We start from the raw sequence: 22,124 nt of genomic DNA, 5'->3' as shown, positions 1-22,124 counted from the left end.
TTTTCATGAAATGCAGGGGCAAGACTTGACAAATACTTTAATATCTATCAGTTTTTTGTTTAACCTATGAATTGAAAAATTCAAATTTGCATTAATTTATTTTCTGTAAGTCAAATTCAAATTTGATGAAGTGCAACTCATTCATATTGCAGAAAATGGGATTAATTTATTCTTTGCCTGTTGAAAGTGTATGAAAAATCATCACTATCAATATTCAAGTTTATGATACTGTTTTCTCTTGACTGTTGGCTGGAAAACAAGCCAGTTGCCAAATACACCTTGAAAGCCTAGACGCTCTCAGTAATTGGTAATGACCTTGTGAGCAAGTCTCATGTTACCACTAATACACATCTTTCTTGTTGCTTTTTCATCTTCAAAAGCATTTATTTGATGCTTCATAACACAAACTGAGAGATCAAACGTGAGAGACAATGAAAATTAATATAAATGACATGAAAACATGGAATTATTTTCTTTTAATCTTTGGCACTATCTCTAATATTAGATGCCTAAGCAGTTTATGGCAGTGTGTGTAATTTAAATTACAGTCATTAAAATGTGTTCTGTAATTCTGAAAAACATACTAAAGGCAACTATTTACTGTTAAATTTATTTAATGATTAGACTTCAAGAGGTCTTAGGAAGTGCATGGGCCATCAGGGAAATTTATTTATAGACTAACTTCAGCTGTGAATGCTAAAGTTTCTGAAAAGCAATCACAACTTCTCAGTAACTGACTTTTCAATTTTATACTAAAATTGAAATCTTACCAATTCCAATCCAACTACATGAAAGTGAATCTCCACTTGAAACAAAATAACATTAACAAGGATCTGTTATTTTTGGCTCAGACTGGGCCATTTTTAGAGTCACAGAATCACAGAACAGTTCATGTTAGGAGGGACCCTGAAGTTCATCCCCTTACATCCCCCTGTACACCTTCCACTAGACCAGGCTGCTCAGAGCCCCTTCCAGGCTGGCTTTAAATGCTTGCACTTGGAAAAAAAAAATCTTTCCTGATAGCCAGCCTTGCAAACAAAAACCGGGCAGAATTGATGATCCTCTGTGAATCCTGACCACTGGGATACCACAGGGAACCAAATCTCCATGCTCTGTAAAGGCTCCCCATCCTGCATGCCCCATTTCCTTCCACTGCACAGACGTAACTGAATTCACACATCACAGAGAATCACAACTGCACAGGCAACTGGAATTTCCAGTGGATGAAGCACACTTCACCCAAAACTGTCCAGTGTGTCTCCTACTTGCACTACTCCCACCAGGGGTGTTCAGAGAGTTCTCTTCTGCTGGGGTGCACACAGGTATGGGCAGCTCAGGAGAGTATTTTGTCATTTTCTGAAGTCAGAGCCACGTGGCTACTCAGCCATGACCCAACTCCCCACCCAGACTGCACCCTGGGGGGGCTTGTCTGGCCCATCAGTTTGAGGCAGACAGTGCAAGGAGCAAGGCCACCCCCCACCCCACAGACACCCACAGGGTCAGGACCCTGTATGGACACAACAGAGCCACTGATGCTTTCAGTTCAGCCAGTGGGAAGAAAACAGATGCAGGAAATAATTCATTTCCACTAAATAAAATCTGGAGCTAATCAGCACCAGATTAGGAGTTACATTGCTTTTATTCTGCACTTTGTTAACACCAAGCCTGGTGATATTCAGCATCAAGATAAAAAGAAAAAAATAAGAAAAATAAGCCAAGAAAACACCCTCCACCTGCTGAAGCCTGAACATATCAAACATTATGTAGGTGGAACAAGCTGTGCTTAGAACAAATTAAAAATATTTAGTTTGAACTTAATATGTTATCAGTGGTGTTTTGTTTTGAAACAGCATTTCAGATCTATACATCAGTGATTTAGGTGCTTTTTATCTCTCTCTCATATCTAAATAATGTACCCTGTAATATTATACCTCTCTCAAAACTCTACTGACACTAACATTTTATTTGGCAGAAATATGTATCATTAAAATTAGAACTTATTCTTCTGTGCTTTTTAAAGGCAATAAATTGGTTTATTAGACATTCAAAGCAGGTCTGGGAAGTATCAATTGTTTTGCCATAATTTGATAAAGGCTGTGGTTTGATGGTAGATGTCAATGATGAGGTACACCATGAAATACCAACGTGCTGATGCACACAGAGACCCAGATCCCCCCACACTGAGACCCCTTCCCATTGCACACCTTTGTCTGAACATCACAGCTGGATCCATGTTTGCAGAGGTCATTCGGACAACTTGGCGGATTTCTTTGGCAATCATGCGGAGTTTCTCAAAATTTACCAGGCCATCCACTTTAGAATCATTGCCTGCATAATTGAAACACACACATAAGGAAAAAAAAAGGAGTAATAAATATTTCTGAACAGCCACTGTTCAGAAATATTCTTCTGCTTCTAGTTCTTCCCTTGTTACCCTTCTCCCTTCCCTGTCCCCCAGTCAACAGAATTTTTTTTAATTAAAGTAGCAAGAAAAGAGGATGTTCTCTCAAAACACTAATGGAATCAAACCCACTTGGACTAGCCTATATTCTTTTATTAATCGAGTTCTAAAGTAACAAGTATAAGTAGGAGGAAAAAGGAACAAGTGAACTATGCCCAAATCCATTTGTACAATGTTAAAATAATAGAAATACAGAATTCACATTAATAACATTCACATTAGGAAAAAAGTTCAAATAGTTTTGAACCATCACAACCAAGAATTAAGCATATTTGGAAATGGTTCACCTCAACCAGTTGTGAACAGGACTTTGTATAAACGGAACAAAATGGAAACATTTAAACAAAATCCCTTGAAAATGTTGAAAGCAAGAGTAGGAGGTGTATCACTGTGTGCATGCCACAACATGGAATGAAAACCTGGAAACATTACAGCAACAAGTTTTTTTAAGAGAAAATATTTGAAGTAGTGTAGCTACCAGACAGCACACTCACCTACGCTTCCACCCTAAACCTTAGGACAGCTGAGGAGGATTACAGCATTGCTTTCACAATATTAAAAATATACGTTTTATTTTTAATTTTTGTCTAGGACCAGTCTCTTCCATTAGGCATTCCCAGTTCTATTTTATTTTACTCCTATAAAGGATCCCTCAAAAGCATCCTACTGGTGGCAGCTTCATTAGACACGTGGACCCACAGAGCACTGAAGAAAGGGCTGAAGTACATTCAATGCTTCATTTATCTCCTCTCTGTTTGACATTACCTTCATGCAGAAATGTGATATCTTTCTTGACAACAGGGAAAAGTGGGATAATTGGAGGCTGCATGCTCTGGCTGCTGAGGATGTTGCGATATTTTGCCATGTTTCGAGATGGATCAAAAAGATCTTGAAGGTCTCTGAGGTGCTTTTCATACTTGCTGGGTAACTTTTCCCAAGTGCCTCTGAGACGAGCTACCGGTGCAAGATTTAACCCACTGCAAAGCAGAAATGTTTCACTGTTAGCTGTGAGTGGAATTATTACCTTTCAGAAGGAAGTGAAGGGTTGGGGGTGGTTGTTTTAAGGATTAAAAACAGCTTTCCCAAGGTTAACGGTGAAGCTGGGTGAATATGAGGCATCAAGTTCATCACAATAACCCTCTACTGTTTAAACAGGACTGGTAAAAACCATGACTACTCAAGGTACAAACTTCAAATTACTGCCAAAATAATATCTCTGTAATACGGGACTGAAATCTGTTTAAGAATCCTGTAAAATTGTATGCCAGGGTAAAAAAAAAAATTGGTAAAAGATGCATGAGGTGAACTATGGATTGCACAGAAAATGAGAACAGTGCAAGAGCTCATCCCAAGCAGAAGTGGCAAGACTTTAGAAAGAAATTCTTCCTTATGAGGGTGGTGAGACCCCAGCACAAGTTGCCCGGAGAGGCTCCATCCCTAAAGGGCTCAGGGACAGGCTGGATGGGGCTTGGAGCAACCTGGTGTAGTGAAAGGTGTTCCAGCCCATAGCAGGGGGTAGGAGTGAGATTTTCTTTAAGGTCTCTTCCAACCCAAACCATTCTTTGATTCTCTGACTTCAGAGCTTCAGACAAGATCATTTGTAAATGAACAACTGACTGGGAACTGGAAGCAGCAGATATGCTAAAACTTATCACTGTGCCCTCATTCCCACTAAGTAAAAATATACCCCGAATTATCTGCATGCAAAAACACCCCATTAAATAAAAACATTAAATAAATTAAATCCACCCTCCCTATAATAATTTGTCACCACCTATGCTCAAGGAATTCTGCAATAATTGCAAAGTCCTCACCTTTGTGGAACTGGAAAGGGATGTGCTCCAGCACTGCTTAGCAAATCCAGAGCCACACTATCACTGAATTTGCTATTCTCAGTTTTTTTTTTTCAAAATCTTATTTTGTATTTGGGTTAATTTTTAGACAAATTTCTCTCCATGCTATGCCAAACAAAGCCTTCTTTGACATGAAAAAAAATCAAACATATGCCAGCCCACAGCTCCTCTTTTCCATGCTACATTAGGATTGTTATCTTCCTATTTCATGAGACATATGGCACCAAACTGCTGTGCAGGACAAGGCAAGAAAGAGAACCCCTGTGCCATATGCTAACAAAAAATATTCTTCTGGAAATAACAGTAAAACAAAATCTAACTTATTTGCCTTTTTCTTTTTCCCAGACAAAAGATCACTTGATTGGACTTAGTTGAGAAGCAGAAAGAGAAATTTCCTTACCTACAAAAAACTATGAAAAATTAGGGAGTAGAATATGAAAATTAGAATCAGTATCCATGTGTGTATTCCTGCATAATGAGCAGCCAAAGTCTCGATGACTGTCCAGTACCCTTCACAGAAATTCATTAATTCTTTAATGACTAACTACAAGCCAATACATTTGATGAACTGGTTAGACATGGAAGAAAATATTTTAAAATGGTGTTTTCAATAATGCTGCTGGGATACAGCACAAATCCAGATCTTTGTCTGATGAATCACAGCGTCTTTTTTTTCCTACACTAAAGGCTGGGTGTAAGATAATTGCAAATACAGGAAATGATGAACTCATGCTGTTAAAGCAGCAGCATTCAGTATAAATCAGAAGAGAAAGCTTAAATGTGCAACTGAAGAGGGGAAAAAAATAGAAAAGCAAGCAGATGACAGGAAAGAATGAGAAGGAAAATGAAACCAAAACAAGACTGATTTGAGGAAGTCCTTACAATGCAAGGAAGAAATAAAGTAATCTCATCATCACATATATGACTTGGTGCACCCTGGAAAAATAACAATGACTGACAAAAAGAAGGGAAATTGGGTGTCAAAGTCACAGCAAATGACACAGTGCTCAGGCAGGTTTCTGCAGTTCATCAATCAAACAGTGCTTTGTACCCATCTTCTCTTTTCCTGCAAGGTTCCAGTGAAAAAGAGACTGTCACAGCCAGCACCGCAACCGGACTGAAATGCTGAGGTGACAGTGCAGAGGCTCTGGTGACAATCCACCTCTGACCAGGCTGGCTTTGGAAAACCACCCAGCCCCAGCTGCAGTCTGCTCAGGATATTCCCATTTCTTTCCTTTCTGTTTGGATTACCAGAATTGCCTGTGACAGCACCAATTAGATCTGAGGAATGGGAAGTATTTTACCTTATCACCGCAAACATGGAATTGAAGTTCTTGCATTCTCGACAGTGGAGAGCAATTTTAATGAAATGCTTAATAATCTTCATTCTTTTGAGTTGGTTGGGTTCTGCTAAAATTTCCATGGCAACCCAGAAGGTCTCTTGATTTATGACATCCTCAAACTGTTTCAGGTGAGCATTCCCTGTTTTGGAGTCCAGCTTGTACAGGTCATCAATGTATTCCGTTGGCTCGATGTTGCGGAATAATTCAAAGTCCCGCATGGAAAGCTGAGTGGCCACCTCAATGGTGCTCAGCTGGAGGAGGGAAATTTGGCTCTCTCGGAGTAGCTCTTGAGCATCCTCATCTGAGCATAAGGTTTCTGTTTCCATATTGTTTTTCAGATAATACCTGAAGAATAATTGAGTAACAACAACACATTAGAGATGTTCTTCAGAGGGTTTGTGAACACAAAAGAAGTTGAAATATACCAATCACTCTGAGCATTACAGAGACAAGAAGGGACAACATAACCTTGTACTTCAGTTGTGTAAAATAGCACCATTACTTAAGTAAATAAACATTTCAAAAGCTCTGTGTTAATATTTTTACACTGTACTCTAATATGCTGTAGTGTTCACCTTTTCCATTTGTAAATTCAGCAGTGAAAATAGCATTTCAAAAACACACTAGTTCTGAGAAATCGCCTGTTAATGTATTTCTACATTTCTTACACAAATTTTGTGTGTTTTTTTTTCCATAAATTTACTGTGGCACGCTAATATTTGCATGGGGCACAGAGTATTTAGGAAATGAAAATATATCTGGAAAATTCATTCCATGGTCCCAGGTAAATCGCTTTCAGATACACAAAAATTTATTACTAATAAATTCCCTCTGTTGCCTAGCAAAGACATCTACAGAATATTTTCGTTTAATAAACTTTCTTCTGGTATGGGTCAGGTCATCAGATAAAACCAAAGCACTTAACAATTCAGAAACATTCAGAACAGTTTACTTAAAAATGGAAGAATTTATCTCAGGTTAGTATCAGTTCACTGCAGCATGACACTGAGAAAGAAATTAATTGTATTCTTTAATCCTCAAGTACACGCGAGAAGTGTCAAAACAAATACAACCTTTTTCTCCAAGTGTAAACCACTATATACATTATCCTGATCTGCTAAATTTAGCTGCCTTCAAGCCAGCTTGCTGTAGATTTAGGGAGGGATTTTTGGGTGCAGAAGAGGAAGGTGATCCAAAGAACAGAGGCAAGTGTAAGTTACTGGCATTTACTTGCTTGTGCTTCCAACAGATACCCGTCCATTTTAATTAAAACACCTCTCCCTGATGTAAGGCTTAATTATCGTGGCAATCTTTTCCAACATACAGTTTCAATCCTGAAAGCCAAATAAAACCCAAGCGAAACAAGGAACATTTACCGTCCATTGAGCTGAATCCTGTCAGCCAGCTTGGAGAACTGATCCGGGAGGCGCCGCTGTTTGATGACCCCCTCGGGGCTGACGGACACCTCGCACAGGGAGTAAGTCTCAGGGGCTCCTGTCAGGTTGAACTCATGGACAGCGTGGCTCACCACCTCCTTTGCTGTAGTGTCTTTGCTGATGATGATGTAACAGCTCTGCTGATCTGCTTTGAAAACTCGTATCACTTGATCTGGAATATCTAAAAAAAGAGTGTAACACCTTTAATGTGTGAAGTACTTTTCCACTGAAAAGACACAAGGTCACTTGGAGAGATATTTTACAAGGGCGTGTGATAGAACAAGGTTGAACTGGCTAAAGCTGAAGGAGGGAAGGTTTAATTGGATATTAGGGTCAAATTCTTCCCTGTGAGGTGGGTGAGGCCCTGGCACAGGCTGCCCAAAGAGGCTGTGAATTCTCCATCCATGGAGGTGCTCAACACCAGGCTGGATGGGGCTTGGAGCACCTGGTCTAGTGGAAGGCAGGGGGTGGAACGAGATGATCTTATTGCAAGCCAAACCATTCTGTGATTCTATGATTTACTGTCCCATTTGATCATCAGGAAACAAAAACAACCAGCTTCTGGGGAAAAAAAAAACTGCTTAAAAAGTATTTTAAATACTCTGGGTTTTTCTTCATCTTTGTAAGGAAAAAAGAAGACTCTTCTCTCTGCTCTTCTTCTAACTCAATTACTCTACCATCCCATGACCCCAGCCAAAGTACAAGACATGCAGGTATGTAACTAGACTGTGCACCGTTCCTCCACAGCGTGTCTTAAAAACTTTGGCAGCATCATTCCTTCTTTGGCTCTCTTGTGTCTGTGAGAGCCAGATCCACACATGTGCCAGGGCACTCTTCCCAGGGATGGGAAGCCACCACGTATGGATGGATGGGCTTGGGGTGGAAGGATGTGAAGAGGAAAGGAGATTTGGTTGCTCCCAGAACTAGCCGCGAGCTTTTACCCTCACTCTTTCCCCTGAAGGAACTAAGTTGCTGCCAGCAGTTAATTCTTTGGCTGGTGTACTTATTTATAGCACATTTTATGTATTATAAATGCATTAGAGAAGAGCTTTATCTGAGGCAGCCTACAGCAGGAAATAAGTATCTACAGAAACGTGTTTAATTCACAGCTTGATGATTGCAAATAACTTGATCTATTAGCTCTTACAGAAAGTTTGATTTTCAAAATAAAACAGATTTTTAAAAAATTGTCAGGAGTCAAAATGCACAGTAATTTCAAGCACAGGGAAGCCCAGATTTTCCCTTCCCTGAAGACTAAAACTTCACAACTTCTCGGCAGACCTGAGAAGGTGGGAGGATGTTGCTGAGCCCTCAGCCAAGGCTTCAGAGTCTGACGCTCTCCAAAACCACACCAGAGGCAGATGTGCCGTAACTGCTGCATCAGAGATCTCCAGCGAGGGCAGGAAAGGGCTGTCATTAAAGCTACAGCCTCCCAAAGAGGCCTGCCCTTCTCTCACTGCTATTTGTCCAGCCCTTAAGTGCCAAAACTGTGGACTGGGACATGACCTGCCCTGGAGCACCAGGGGTGACCAGGTGTCCCTCTGCCCAAGGGGAACCAGCCCAGGGAGTCATCCTGCTGGGCAGAGCATCCAGGTCCTTCAGGCACTCCCAGCAGCAGCTCTCTGAGCTGCTAAAACTACAGTTTTAGATGCTGCTCACCCTACTGACTATACATTGATTTCCCTCCATCAAAATCCACTGCTTAAGAAGGCAACAAAGATCTCTGGGGGCAGTGACCTTGGGGTTACTTTTTCTTGCATCAGGATTTATATGTGTTATGGGCACAAGTAGAAGGAATTTCAAGGTAAAAAGCAAGCAGGTAATCTATGATCCAGCACCAAAGGTCCCACCCATTGGAAAAAAGAAAGGCTCAACATCAGCTGTAAATAAATTTTATGATGGAAGAAAACATGGGTTAAAAAAATTCCAGTTGAAAGCTAATTCCTCTAGCAGTTTCATAATTATGATTAAAACATCATCAGGACATTCTCATCAGAAGCTGGGTTCTAGCTGAATATGAAGTTCAATATATATGTGAATAGGGACAATATAAACAAGAAGTATTTTGTACTTTATTTCAGAGTGAAAGTGGTGGAAATGACATATTGCATAATTAGAGAAGTGCCTGTCATAAAAGTGATAATGAAGAAACATAAGAAGGGAAAGATCTATACTTTGGTATCAACATACCTAAAAACAAGAACAAACTCAAGGTGTAAAACTGAAATTTAATTGGGGAGAAAAAAGTAAAAAAGAACAAACAAACCAATAAACAAACAAAAAAAAACAAACCCATGCAAACAAAACAATGTAACTTGTGACAGATAAGGGAAAAATTACAGGCACATTTCTGTCTTCATAGTCTTTGCTTTTAAGCAGGCAAACATAAATTATTAAATTAAAAATTTTATGCATTATTCAGCTCATTTTGACAATACAAAGCACATTTCAAGTTGCCATGCATAGAATTTTAGTTATGAAGTACAACAGAAGAACAAACTAAATCTCAAACTGTTATCCTCTGAAACTTCAGTTCTGTGAAAGAGATATAAGCAACTTCATCCCTTTAAAGCAAGGCCACAGAGAAGCAGAGGAACCTGCAAGAAGTCATTCAGTGTGCTGGGGGCAGAAATGGGAATAAAATGCAGATCTGGGCCTCAGCACAGCACTGTGCCTGTATAGGAACCTATGGATTTGTTTTAAGGAAAATTACAGAGCACAAGGCTATCCAATGACCTACAGTAATAACTATGTCAGTGCAACATCTGATAGTGTTAAATTTACAGGCAAGCCATGCAATATTAAGGTCTGCAGGATGCTTTACATGAGGATACTTACAGTAAAACCCAACAGCTGCAGACAGGAGAAAAAGAAAAAAAATCGTATCAACACAAAATCAAGATTGAGATGCTTACAAAACTTACCAAGTGTACACTGTCAGAAATAACTTGGTTTTCTCTGACATTCAAACTGGCAGCATATTTGTTATAGCAAGCTTAAAGTAAAGCTAAGTGAGGCAGCTGAAGATGTCCCTGCCCATGGCAGGGGGGTTGGAATAGATGACCATTAAAGGTCCTTTCCAACACAAACCATTCTGTGATTCTATCCAAGATGAACTAGTTACCACCTTTTCATATTAAGCAGTAACTTGTATAGTATGAAATAAAAATTTTTAGAAAAACATGTAGCTCTCATGCAGACAGCAAGGATCTGAAATTGCAGCAAAAAGGGAACTTTTTTGGTATGGGTATTTATGCACCTGATAGGATATATCTGTGCACATCCCTTTTAAAGGGGAAATCTGCAAGTTTATGTAAACGTAAGTCACAGTCACAAAACACTTTACAGAATATGTCATTATGTACAGAACTTACACTTAAAATACAGAAAAAAAAATTCTGACTGAACATGTTTACAGGCAGCTGCATATTGCAACAAATGCCTCCTGCAGCCACTCCAAAAACTGGATTCCTACAGCAACAGCAATGAAAGCCCAGACCACATATCTCAAAACATTTTTTAGGATTTTAGACATACTGTTGAGTATACATAATGTTTGTAAAACAAGAAACATGAACATCACTGTGCCGGTACCAAGGCAGTCCTATTCTCTCCATACTCCTTGAAATATAAACTGTCAGATAGAAGGATGGACAAGTCAAAGCACCGAGGAGAGATGGCAAAGGAGACAGGGGCAAACAAAGGCTATCTCCTTCCACCAGAGCCAAGTAAATTAAAGGCTCTCAGAAGTGGCAAAATTCATTTCTTTATAAAAAATAAGTAAGTCTCACATTACCTAAAAAAGTAGGCAAGAGAGGTTCAGGCAGTGTGGATTTTCAGGACCTCTCCAGTTTGGACCTGTTAGGCCCACAGGATGCACAGGCAACTGCACTCAGCACCAGTGATGCGAGTACAGTTGCAATATTCCCCCTGACCCAGCTGCCTTGCTAACCATCCTGTAAATCAACCTCAAGCTGCCATTTACCTGAAGGGTTAGAGAAATCCAGAATGCTGGTTGTGGGCTGCAGCAGGTCAGGACTACTAGATGAAAGGGTGCCTGGAATGGGCATGATGGCCAGGCTGTGCCGGCACTGCCGTGTCCCCACGATGCTGTCATCCTGTGACTGGCTCACGCTGCCATCACTGCAAAACAGTTCTGCTTCAGTTATCTGCATTAAACTCCTCCTATTCACCTTGGGATGAATGATACTAAGAATAATAATGGTATTCAGCTGTTTTAACTACATGCTGTAGACAGGCTTCAAAACAAGATGGGGAAAAAGATTTGAAAGTGTTCATCAGGAGAGAAAAGATATTTGGTCTTGTTCTGCATTCATGGGGCAGGTGCCATGATTTTTTTAAAAATAGAAGCAACATGGACATAAATGACTAGAAATGCTAAGCAATTGGTATCTCTTAATGGCCTGAGGCTGAAAGAGGGTAGGTTTTAGGTAGATGTTAGGGAGAAGTTCCTCCCTGTGAGGGTGGTGAGGCCCTGGGACAGGATGCCCAGAGCAGCTGTGGCTGCCCCATGCCTGGAAGTGTTCAAGGCCAGGCTGGATGGGCCTTGGAACAATGTGGTCTAGTGGAAGGTGCCATGGGAGGGGCTGGAATGGGATAGTCTTTAAGTTATTTAAGTTCCCTCTCAACCCAATCCCTTTCCAACCATTCTATGATTAAAGTATCACAACCTAATAAGGATTCATTACTTTTTGACAAAAGAGTCTGACAAACCTGAACAGTTTTGGAGGCAAGATGCTGAAACGCGTCTTGTCTAAAATTTTCCTGATTCTGTTTCTTCCACCAGATACAGTGTTTGCTTTCATTTTCTTGTTTCCTTTTTCACGAGGAAACATCTGTTCCACATCTCCAGGCATATCTGGGATAGAATAACGGTTGTTTTTCTTTTCTGCAATTTTTGGAATATGTGGAATTCCATTCTTCTCCTGTCCTATCCTACAGAGCAGCTCCTTGAACACTGTAAGAGAAGATACAGTTGTTGTGAGTAACCTTTGCACACTCAGAACTTCACAATGAATTCTTCTTTTTCCCTCAAACCTTTTGCTTCTCATGTCCCAGAGAGAATAAACACTGCATTCAGGGCAATAATCAGAATGCATTTATTGGCTCTTTTGTTTGCATCTTTTAGGTAATGGAGTGCACATGCCTCTTCAAGAGTAACTGCAACACAGACTGATAATTTCCCAAACTGTCTTTGCCTCTACTAACACTACTGAACAGGAGCTGCATCAGATTTCCTATTGCATGTATGAAACTAAGCTAGTCTATAACCCACACTGACATTCTCCAAGCTAGAATTCCATGGAAATAATAGGGGTTTTGTTCTGTTTCTTTCCACATATATAAGGTGGAAAAAAAAGTTCAAATTGTCTTGTCAACAACAATTACTTCTTTAAAGATCCTCTAAAAATCGTTTGAAAACCTTTCAAGTCAGAAATTCAGTATTTTCTATTGAAATACTGAATTCAATTTCTATTGAGGTACTGGAAGAACGAAGAACTGAAAACAAAGCAAATTAATCAGATTGGCCCTATGAGGAAAATAACCAAAATTTTCTGGGCAGAAAGACCAATTAAATGGTAAATTTCCATTGTATAATAAAAGCTAAGGCTACAAGCTCTCAAAGTATAGATTTGAACAGAACAACAGGAATTGCTCATAGTCAGAAACTTAACACTCAATTAAAAAGTCAGGAAAGTAAGTATCACTGTTGAAAAAAAGCTTCAAGATATTAATTCATTAAAATTTATCAGAGAAATCATCTTGAAATTCTATCAGCTAGCAGGAGGAGATTAGAACCTATCACTGTCTCAGTTATAGAGATGCTTCATTTCATGTCATTTCACATTAGTCTGGACTACTGGTGACTCTGGTTGCTTCAAGCTTTTTTTGCATTATGCCAATAAGTAACTGCTGAGGGATTGAACCTTTTTAGCTGCACAGTGATAAACATAGTATAATAATGAAAAGAAAATCAATAGTGAGCAAGGGCAGGTAACTGGAGGAAGGAAATAGGAGAAGAAAACCATCAGAAGATATGGGTACAACTATGGAGGAAGGAGCTATCCTGTGTACAGTCTCCTTCTTTCTGTAGCTCTTGTTATTCTGTTGCCTGAACAAGATTATGGAAAAAGAACAGATGATTTGCCTGAGATTTTAAAGAGGTATTTAGGTGTTTATATTCATGATGACAATTAAAAACCAACATTTATATGCCATACCACTTTTTATATCCCCTTTTCAATTATAAAGGTAATTTATCCTCTCATTCTTACAGCCATTAAAAAAAGTTTTACAAAATCCCAGTCTTACATTTTTGCTGTTTCTTGGCAAAAATATTTTGGTCCAGATCCCCTGGCTTTGTTTCAGCCCCACTGCATGGAGGGACACTAAATCAGCTTAAACAGTCATCTGAGGGTTTCTCAGGGAGTTGAAGAGCTGCCTGTGCTGGCTCTGTGCCACTCAACATGCAGCCCTTGGCACATGAGAACTGATCCAAGCAAACAGAGGCACAATGAGGGGACTTCTGCACAACTTCCCACCTCAAGAGCAAGTTGGAAAAAATAAAGGTGGAACCCTATTGCACTTATAAAGCCAGAAGGAGTGGAGGTTTTCCTTCACACATAAAAATATATAATATATAAAGTCTACTCACCAAAAATGTTTGTTTTTACAGTAATGGAGAGATGTGTGTTATTCTTTAAGATTTCCAGAGCTTTTACAAAGGTAATATTCTCAAAATTCTGTCCATTTACTTCCATTATCTTTAAGAAATAAAAATTGAGACTATTAGGAAAGCATCTGTCTGACAGACTTACAAATACAAAGGTGATAATACAGGCACAGTAAGAACTTCCCAGAAATTACCATATCAGCTTTACAGCAGCTACAGAATGAAAACATTCCATGTAAAATAAATATTTTCATCATGTCAGAGAAGTTATATCCTGTATATAAATCAGGACTTCCATTTTTACTTGAAAAATGCTTTATTTTCTATGATAACATGACATTCTTGCAATTAATTAGAAATGGTGGCTCATGAGCCACAGAACTAATATCACTTCAAAAGCTGGATTTTCACTGAGTGTGACCTGTCACTGTTTCACCTACCTCAGTGAGCTGGGATCAAACACATCAGGTGAGAATCAATCCCACAGAACAATCAGATGGTTTCAATGTAACCATATCTCCAATCAGAAAGTTTCAAAAAATAACCATAACTTGGTTTCTTTTCCAATTCTGTTTTTGGTATATTTAAATATTTTATATATTTTGAACACTATTTAATAGAAACCCATTTAACAGACAAAAATGGAAGCTGAGCTGTGGCATTCCCACACTTGCCAGTGGTTTGGTTTCAGTACACGGCATAACATTTCTGTTGAGAACAGCCAAGAGGTGGGTGAAGCAGAATATTTTAAATTAACTTAATTGTTTTTACCTGATCACCACGCTTAAGTCCAGCTTCTGCGGCTTTACTGCCTATCTCCACAGTCTCTACAAAAATACCAAACCCCTTGTCACTGCCTCCAAGAAGGCTGAAGAACAGGGGAGAATCTCTGGAAGGTTTTTGCAGGGTGATTTGTCTCCATTTCGCTTTGGCAGCACAGGCAATATTCAGCAATCTGAGATGGCCTTTCATTTTCTGTAACGCAGAAGACACAAAATGCAGTGCAATGTTTATCAGAAAAGGAAAAACAATTATGAAAAATACCCTGAGTGCCAGAAAATAGATTTTTGATGCCAGATTTTCAGATCTTTCTAAATAAACCTTGTCCTCTTTTGCAGAAATGCAAAAACTCCCAGGTGAGTGCCATAGGTATTACTTTATATGGCCTTTATATCTAATTTATACTTAAGAACAAATATGTCCCACGTTAAAAGCCACCTGTTAACTGTTACACTTAGAGACTACAGCTGTTAGGCACTGATAACACTTGAAAACTGAAGTATGTAGTACTAGAAAATGTGATGTTCTTTTTTGCTCCTACCGTATCTTCCAAGTTCTTTTCAAATTCTTCCAGGAATCGAGTCATGGCAGGATCTCCTTCAAAGTCATTAAAATGATTGTTCACCCACAGTAACACTACTCTGGTAACCTGTAAAAACAAAATAAATTATGTGTGTGCGTGTGTATATATATATATATATATACATATAAAGGTACCTATGGTTCTTCTCCCATGAGCTTTAATCCATAAACACAGAGGAATACTTGGATGTGGCAGAAGAATATAAAACAGATTACTGTACCTGATAGGAAAAACACATTTGCACTTGAAATCATCTTCTTTTTCCCTTTACCTAAAAAATATTGGCTACATCACCCAGTACCTACTGGCGCATAAATTCATCTTCAGCTAAGCCTTCCTGACACTGTTTATGAAAATTACCTTCTAAAGCATCCTAATGATTTCTTTAAATGAAGTTCTAGTTGTGATAATAAAAACTTTCTTCTAAGAAATTTTAGTCAAGTCTTCAGACTGCTTCTGTAGGTGCTACAGAGTCACTACTTTTCATGACAGTCTGATAACTATATTATCCACCTATATTATAAAAAATAATCTAAGTCTATAGCAGTTTCTCTTCTAAAATTATACCATTTCTGCCTTTGTTTGATGACACAGTTCTCTTTATCTTTCCTTTTATTAAAAACCAGTAGTTGCCAAAATGAAAAGCATGGGAAGAATAAAGAAGAGAAGCAGCAACCACCGCAGACCGTGCACAACTTCCTATACAAAACTTGTAGTGTTTTGACAGTATGTTGGACTTCCTCAGCTCAAGGCTAGAACACATAAAAACACTGGCTAAGAATCAACAAATTGGCATGATGCAAGTTCCAGACTATCAAGGTTTTTCATGAATGTGGACCCAGTTAGAGAAAAACCTAGTTTTATTTATCCTAGCTTGCAGCAATACAAAAAGGGATCAATTTAAATATATTTTCACCAGAAATATTAATCTCAGACTCCAACCAACCTTATCCCTGAGGCTGTCCACTGTGAACCATTCCAAAAGTTTATTTCCAACTTCCAAGGGACTTGTTAGAAATGTTCTGTACGTTAAAAGAAAATCTTCAATGTAGGTTGGATCCACAATAGAATGTTCCTCTATTAAGTGCATGATGAGTCTCTCGGGTGTTGCCTTAAAAAAGCAAATGAAAAAAATAACTGATATCTCTCATCACTACCTCTCCCTAAAGAGTAATTCAACAGAAACCCACGTGACCAGTATAATCCCTTTAGAAAGTTCATTTATGGCCAACTCAGCAGAAAACACACCAACGTGTTTAAATCAGATCCTCCTGCTTCTCTCAGCCCTGACATTTGCATAGGTAACACCTGGCTAAAATAATTAGTAACATCCCTTAATTTTAATTTTTAGTAAGCCGATTAAGTTCCTCTTTCAGATTACAAAAAAATGGTCATAAATACTCCAAAGGGTGCTTCCAATACAAAATTCAATGTATGTGTTGATCAGGTTACAATGTATGTAACTTTATTAAAGGAGAAATGGAAGTAAATTTGGTATATGATACACATTCCTTCCAATCAAGTTTTTTGAGCTGACACAGACAAAACTGAGTATGTATACTAGATTCAAACTGAAATTGTATTTATTTACTAATAAATAAAATTTTACTAGATTAATGGAAAGCATAGAAAGAAATGCACCTTGATAACTATGTGTCCTTTTCTGGTTCCACTGCGATCCAGTTCCCTGTGCTCCTTTACCATCACAATTTCTCCTTCTTCCTCCACTTTGTGAGTGTTTTTTTCCACATGGTTCAGAATCCTCCAGTAGTCTTGCTGGGCTATACACACAAACTGCCCCCAAGGAGAACAACAGTGATTAAAACATCTAAAATATGAATGTATCCCCATCTCCAGGCTTAACAACCCAAACTCTCCCAGTCTCTCTCCACAGCAGAAGGACTCCAGCTCTCAGAGCACCTTTTATAGCCTTCTCTGGACCCGTTCCAATCTGTTTTCTTTTATTAGATGCTTAAAAATAAGAGATCCTTATATAGAATTGCAACCTTACCTGACAATCATCTACTTTGGTTCTGACCACTCCATTCATGTACTGTTTGTCCAGTGAGGGAGTAATCCCAAAACTATTTCCCATACAGAGACTCTCACTCTTCCCATCAGGATAGCTGATTTCTACTGTGCCATTTAAAATAACATACCAAGAATCAAGCTAGAAAAAGCAAAAAAAAAAAAAAAATTTGAAAAGTGAAGCTAATTTAACAACTTTTGTAAGCTCTTATCTCAGAAAGGCTCATTCTTGTAGCCTCCAGTTTGTTGTCACCACATCTCTGCAACATTTAATTCACCAAACTGCACTGTAAGACAAGAGATGGGAGACTGAAACAGGAATGTTTTTCAGCTTTCTTCATTCACTTCAGAACTGATTCTAAAGGGAGAAATACTGATTAACAGATTGCTTTCTTAGTAAGAAGGCTAATTGCCATGATATATTTGTACCATTTAGTGAGAATGAGCATTCTTTCTCTGGGTACCCATTTAGTCACTACCAGAGATGAGTCTACCTCACCCCTTCTTGGAGGGATGAACAGCAAATGCCATTCCAGATGTCTTGATCCAAGCAGGAAGAGACATTTCAGGACAGTGATTCAGGGCACCTATGGTGGGAGCCTGACTACTGATTTAAAACTTCTTCTGGGAGCAGGGACTTACTTCCTGGCCGTCTTCAAGTATGATGGCTCCTGCTTGCTCTACGACTTCAAATATCATCACTGAGCACAGTTCTCTCCTCACAGACATGGTCATGTTCGCAAAGGCAGGGAGCTGATGCATGAATTCCAGTAATTGTTCTGTTGGACAAAGGAAACATTGGTATGGTGACTGCAAGGCTCAGGGTTTCCAAGGCCTCCTTACCCTTCACAAGTGTATTAAATTTCAGTTAAATTCATTTGAAATTGTTCAGTGGTGTTACACTTCCCATTAGTGCCTTTGTGCACTTTGTCATCAACAGCCAGAACTCAGCTCCACAGCCTTGCTGGTGTTCTGATTGACTCTCAGAGCAGCAGTCTAGCTAAGAGTAAAAGCACTTCAGCTTCAAACATTTAGAAAAATTAAAAATACCCCTAGGTGCAGTAATTATAAGCTAGAAAGGAGCATGAAATGATTTTCCACTGTTCAGAGACACAATCTGAAGTACAGCAGAAAGCAAATTTTGCTATTGAAATTCATGCCAATTTCTAGTTAAACACTGCAGTAAATTATCTTCATGTTAACTGTTTTGCAGCTTACAGTTAAGTATACCTATATTCAGTAATAGTAAGTTCTCTTTGCTATTTAATAACTACTTCAACAGTTTCAGGCAGTCAGAATTACCTTGCTACATGTCCCATTACATCAATGCATACAATGACTGTAAAACCTCACATCTTGAGCATCACAGAGACTGTTGTTCAAAATACTTCAATTCTCAGAACAAATACTCTCTCAGATAGCAAGAGGAGAAGAAGACATCATTCAGTCAAGAGTATCAACAGAGCAAAGTGAGACATCATTCAATTATTAAGAAAAACACTGAACATTAACTCATTAAACAGTTTTTGGCTATGCTTCTCATACAGATGTTATATGAAGTAGCCCTATGTAAATTTTACTACTGTATTTTTCCTCCTCACCAATGTCATCATCAGTTTTATCTGCAGGCTCTTTCTCAAGGCACTCTCGGACAACATCTCGCCCTAGAAGTGGATCAGAAGTTCTGTCAATATCTTCATCCTCCTCCTCTTCTTCATCTTCAGAGTCTACAGGTGCTTCTGGAAGACCCACTAAATCAACATCTCCCATCTCACTTTCTGTAGCCTACAAAGAAAACATCAATCAGACAGAGAGTTCAGTGTCCTCAGTTCAATGATTTATGGCCTGAGGTAGCTAATAAAAAAAAAAATTAAATTCTGTGACCAACAAGTCTAACTAGAATCTCTAAAAGCTCCCTTTCTGAACACTGAGGAAAACATGCTGAAATCTACTAGAGTCTCATTTTACGGCATTTATTCTCTCTTTCTTGTGAATTCATGTGACCTTGTTTTTTCACCATTTGAGTCTATAGTATTAGCAAAATAATAATACAGTTTAGTAATATCATTGGTTAACCAATGCCTGTGGACACATTTCTACTGTCAGCAATAGACGGCAACGTAGACATCACCCTGAGCAGATAAACAAGACAATGGCCAAAGAGAACAAAATACCAGTAACAAAAAGCAGAATCACATAGGAATCATTTGCACTCACTCCTTATGTACAGTTTAAATGATGTAATGGCATGAAAATAAATTTCCAAACAGATGGAAGGGGGAAAAAAATAGTTTCAAATTCTCAGCTTCTACAGAGTAGTTGTTCAGTCACTGTTTTTTAAAGCTTAAGCCAGAATGCAAATCATTTTTCTGTTTAAATTCAGAAATTTGAACAACAAGATGTGTCACTGAAAAGTATAAGGCAATTATATAGAAACTTGCAGAAAATTGAATTTGTTTTCAAAAGAGCAGATTTACAACACTCACTTTCACTTTGAAGAAATCCTTGAGATTTTACAAAAACACTGAGCTAAGGCATCAAGTACCCTGCATGTTCACAAGAAATCCAAAATAAAGGATGAATTTGAACACTGTAATGGGGCAGGGCACAGCTTCTCTAGACAACCTGTACCAGTGTCTCAAAACCCTCACAGGCAAGATTTTCCTCCCTGTACCCAAGTTACATCTACCTTTTGTCCTTGTCACTACAGGACACGTTAAAAAGTCTTTCTAATAAATCTGCTTTAAGTATTGACAGAGTGCACTAAGGTATCCCTGAGGCTTTAATCCCTTTTCTCCAGTCTCTGGGGGCTTCACATGACTGCCACGACTGCCAGATGGGGAGTGCACCCACAGTTCCATCAGCCGAGTCCCTCAGGACCCTGCCGTGCCCTGCCTTGGGTCCCATGGACTTGTGCATGTTCAGATCCTCAGATGCTCTCAAACACGACCTTCTCTTCCCATGGCAAGGACTTTGTTCCCCTTGTCCCTGTCTTGATGTTCAGAGTGTGGAGAGATGGGGGAAGAGCAACCTGTGAAAACTGAGACAAAAACTGCTGAGTGCCTAAGCCCTCTCCATGTCATCAGTTCTCCTGCCTTATTTACTGGGGGAGTGAAGCACAATTTCTATCTGGTTTTTTGGGGTTTTGGTTTTTTTTGACTAATGTACCTGTAAGAAGCCCTTCTGGTTTTTGTCACATCCCTTGCCAAATCCAACTCCAACTGAGCCTTACCCTTCCTGATCCCGACCCTACATTAGGGCAGCGTTCCTATATTCCTCCCAGGACACTTGTCCCTGATTCCACTATGCATTTTCTGCTTGTGCTTCATTTTCACCAGAAGGTCCTTACTTGGTCACTTCTCTCCTGCTCTTATAGCCTCACATAAAACAATATTCATTTTAAGTGATTTAATCTCACCAGACTGCACTGGCTCCATCTCCCTACACACTCCATGCTGATGTGAGCCCCAATACCTGCACAGAGGAACAGCTTTGTCATCCTACACCAGAAGAAAAATACTGAGGTTTAAATATAATCTTGGGCCTTGGAGCTTGTCCTCATTTTGATAATTAGCCAGCAAACCTAATAAATAAAGCTTAAACAATTTTTTAAAATCAACTTCTTTCAGAGAAGGATAACAATATAGAGAGGGTTAAATCTGTTTTACATTACATCACTTTATTGGCTTCTGTAGCTCACATTAACAGTTTTGGAATTAAGCCCAAGCGCAAATTGTACTTGGAGAGTCTCAGCAGCACATGATCAGTACAGCATTTATTCGAGGACTTTTCTAGCATTTCTTCATCTAAACAGCCATAATTCATACCAGCTTCTCCATGCTATGACAAACAGCAGCACCAATCCTCACTTTGATACACCCATGCTAAACCAGAAAAACTGAGGCTACAGGTTCTGCCAAATTTTTTATATCCTATATAGGAAAATAGACAAATCACCTCCTTTCTTGATAAATAAGTTACGTTTTGATCAAACTATGGAATAGGAGCAGGTCCTCCAACTGTGTTTCAAAGGTTCTTTGCAGATGGTGACAGAATGCTGGCAGGTCAGTGCTGGAAGAACAAGAAGGATTTCACTCCTAAAGCCATCTGCAGAGGTAGCTGCTCATCCCAACCACAATGCTCCAGCTGTTTCCATTATCAAATATAAAAATCAATCCTAACACAAACATTTGTGAACTACTGATGTACAAAATGAAACCTGAAGCTGCAATCCTCAAATCTCACACAGATATGGATTTCCAGAATCAGGTCCATGACACAAGGGTATCTACTGAAATACACATCCTTGATAAATATTTTATAGATAATCTGTTTTAATATCAAAGCCTTAACCACAATTGGAATTGCCGGACAATGATGTTGCTGCCCACAAAGAGTACACACTCCCAAAGTGATAAATGAAGGATTTTGAAAGAAGTGAAAGGAGAGAGAACTGACAGAAATAAACAGGTAGGAGAAAATTTATGCAAACTGCTTGGTCACTAAGAGAAGATGATTGCCAGGTATTGATACAAGAAACTCAATTCTGAGAGTAGAGGTGAGACCCTATCCAACCACATCTAAAGAGACAACCTGGATTCCCTGTGGGACTGTGGCTGGGCACCTTAGACCCTGTCCCATGAAAGGGCAAAGAAAGATGTTTTTCCTGTGTAATACCTGTTCAGTTCTTTTTCCCTGAGGACCCCTGTAACAGGTCAAAGCAGCTGTACAAGGCTGCTTTTCAACTGCTGTATGTACAACCAAACAGCTTCCCCTACTTCCAGCTGAAGACCATAGTTCTGAAATTAAATGTACTTTCAGAAAGGGATTGAAAGAAAAAGAGTATTTTTTTTAAATCCCCTTCAAGCAAGAAGTTACTTTAAAGATTGTAGTGAATAATTTACTTTTTCTTTCTATAATTAAAAAAGGTCTGCAGCACAGCAGAA

The 22,124-nt window shown here is 39.0% G+C and overlaps 1 protein-coding gene across 21 annotated transcripts in view; it reads right to left on the bottom strand.

Moving 5' to 3' along the window:
- RAPGEF6 (Rap guanine nucleotide exchange factor 6) overlaps positions 1 to 22,124 on the bottom strand; it is a 123,556-nt gene that overhangs the window by 18,895 nt on the left and 82,537 nt on the right. For 14 of the 21 annotated variants that reach the window (XR_011004300.1, XM_068205708.1, XM_068205698.1 and 11 more), the window contains 15 exons: positions 18,780 to 18,963; positions 17,821 to 17,957; positions 17,162 to 17,320; positions 16,792 to 16,944; positions 16,097 to 16,261; positions 15,109 to 15,216; positions 14,559 to 14,762; positions 13,770 to 13,878; positions 11,828 to 12,071; positions 11,079 to 11,236; positions 9,932 to 9,946; positions 7,034 to 7,274; positions 5,619 to 6,002; positions 3,227 to 3,438; positions 2,205 to 2,328 (listed from right to left, as the gene is read on the bottom strand). Coding sequence is in view for 19 of the 21 variants with exons in the window: in XM_068205708.1 (XP_068061809.1) it covers positions 2,205 to 2,328; positions 3,227 to 3,438; positions 5,619 to 6,002; positions 7,034 to 7,274; positions 9,932 to 9,946; positions 11,079 to 11,236; positions 11,828 to 12,071; positions 13,770 to 13,878; positions 14,559 to 14,762; positions 15,109 to 15,216; positions 16,097 to 16,261; positions 16,792 to 16,944; positions 17,162 to 17,320; positions 17,821 to 17,957; positions 18,780 to 18,963 (2,597 nt within the window). In the remaining 2 variants the exon portion in view is untranslated. The remainder of the gene's footprint in view (positions 1 to 2,204; positions 2,329 to 3,226; positions 3,439 to 5,618; positions 6,003 to 7,033; positions 7,275 to 9,931; positions 9,947 to 11,078; positions 11,237 to 11,827; positions 12,072 to 13,769; positions 13,879 to 14,558; positions 14,763 to 15,108; positions 15,217 to 16,096; positions 16,262 to 16,791; positions 16,945 to 17,161; positions 17,321 to 17,820; positions 17,958 to 18,779; positions 18,964 to 22,124) is intronic. The other 7 variants (XR_011004301.1, XM_068205699.1, XM_068205704.1 and 4 more) reach the window with 1 other exon arrangement.

This window comes from Anomalospiza imberbis, chromosome 15, assembly GCF_031753505.1.
Source record: "Anomalospiza imberbis isolate Cuckoo-Finch-1a 21T00152 chromosome 15, ASM3175350v1, whole genome shotgun sequence".
Taxonomy (NCBI): domain Eukaryota; kingdom Metazoa; phylum Chordata; class Aves; order Passeriformes; family Viduidae; genus Anomalospiza; species Anomalospiza imberbis.
This window is presented reverse-complemented; position numbering and strand designations above follow the sequence as displayed.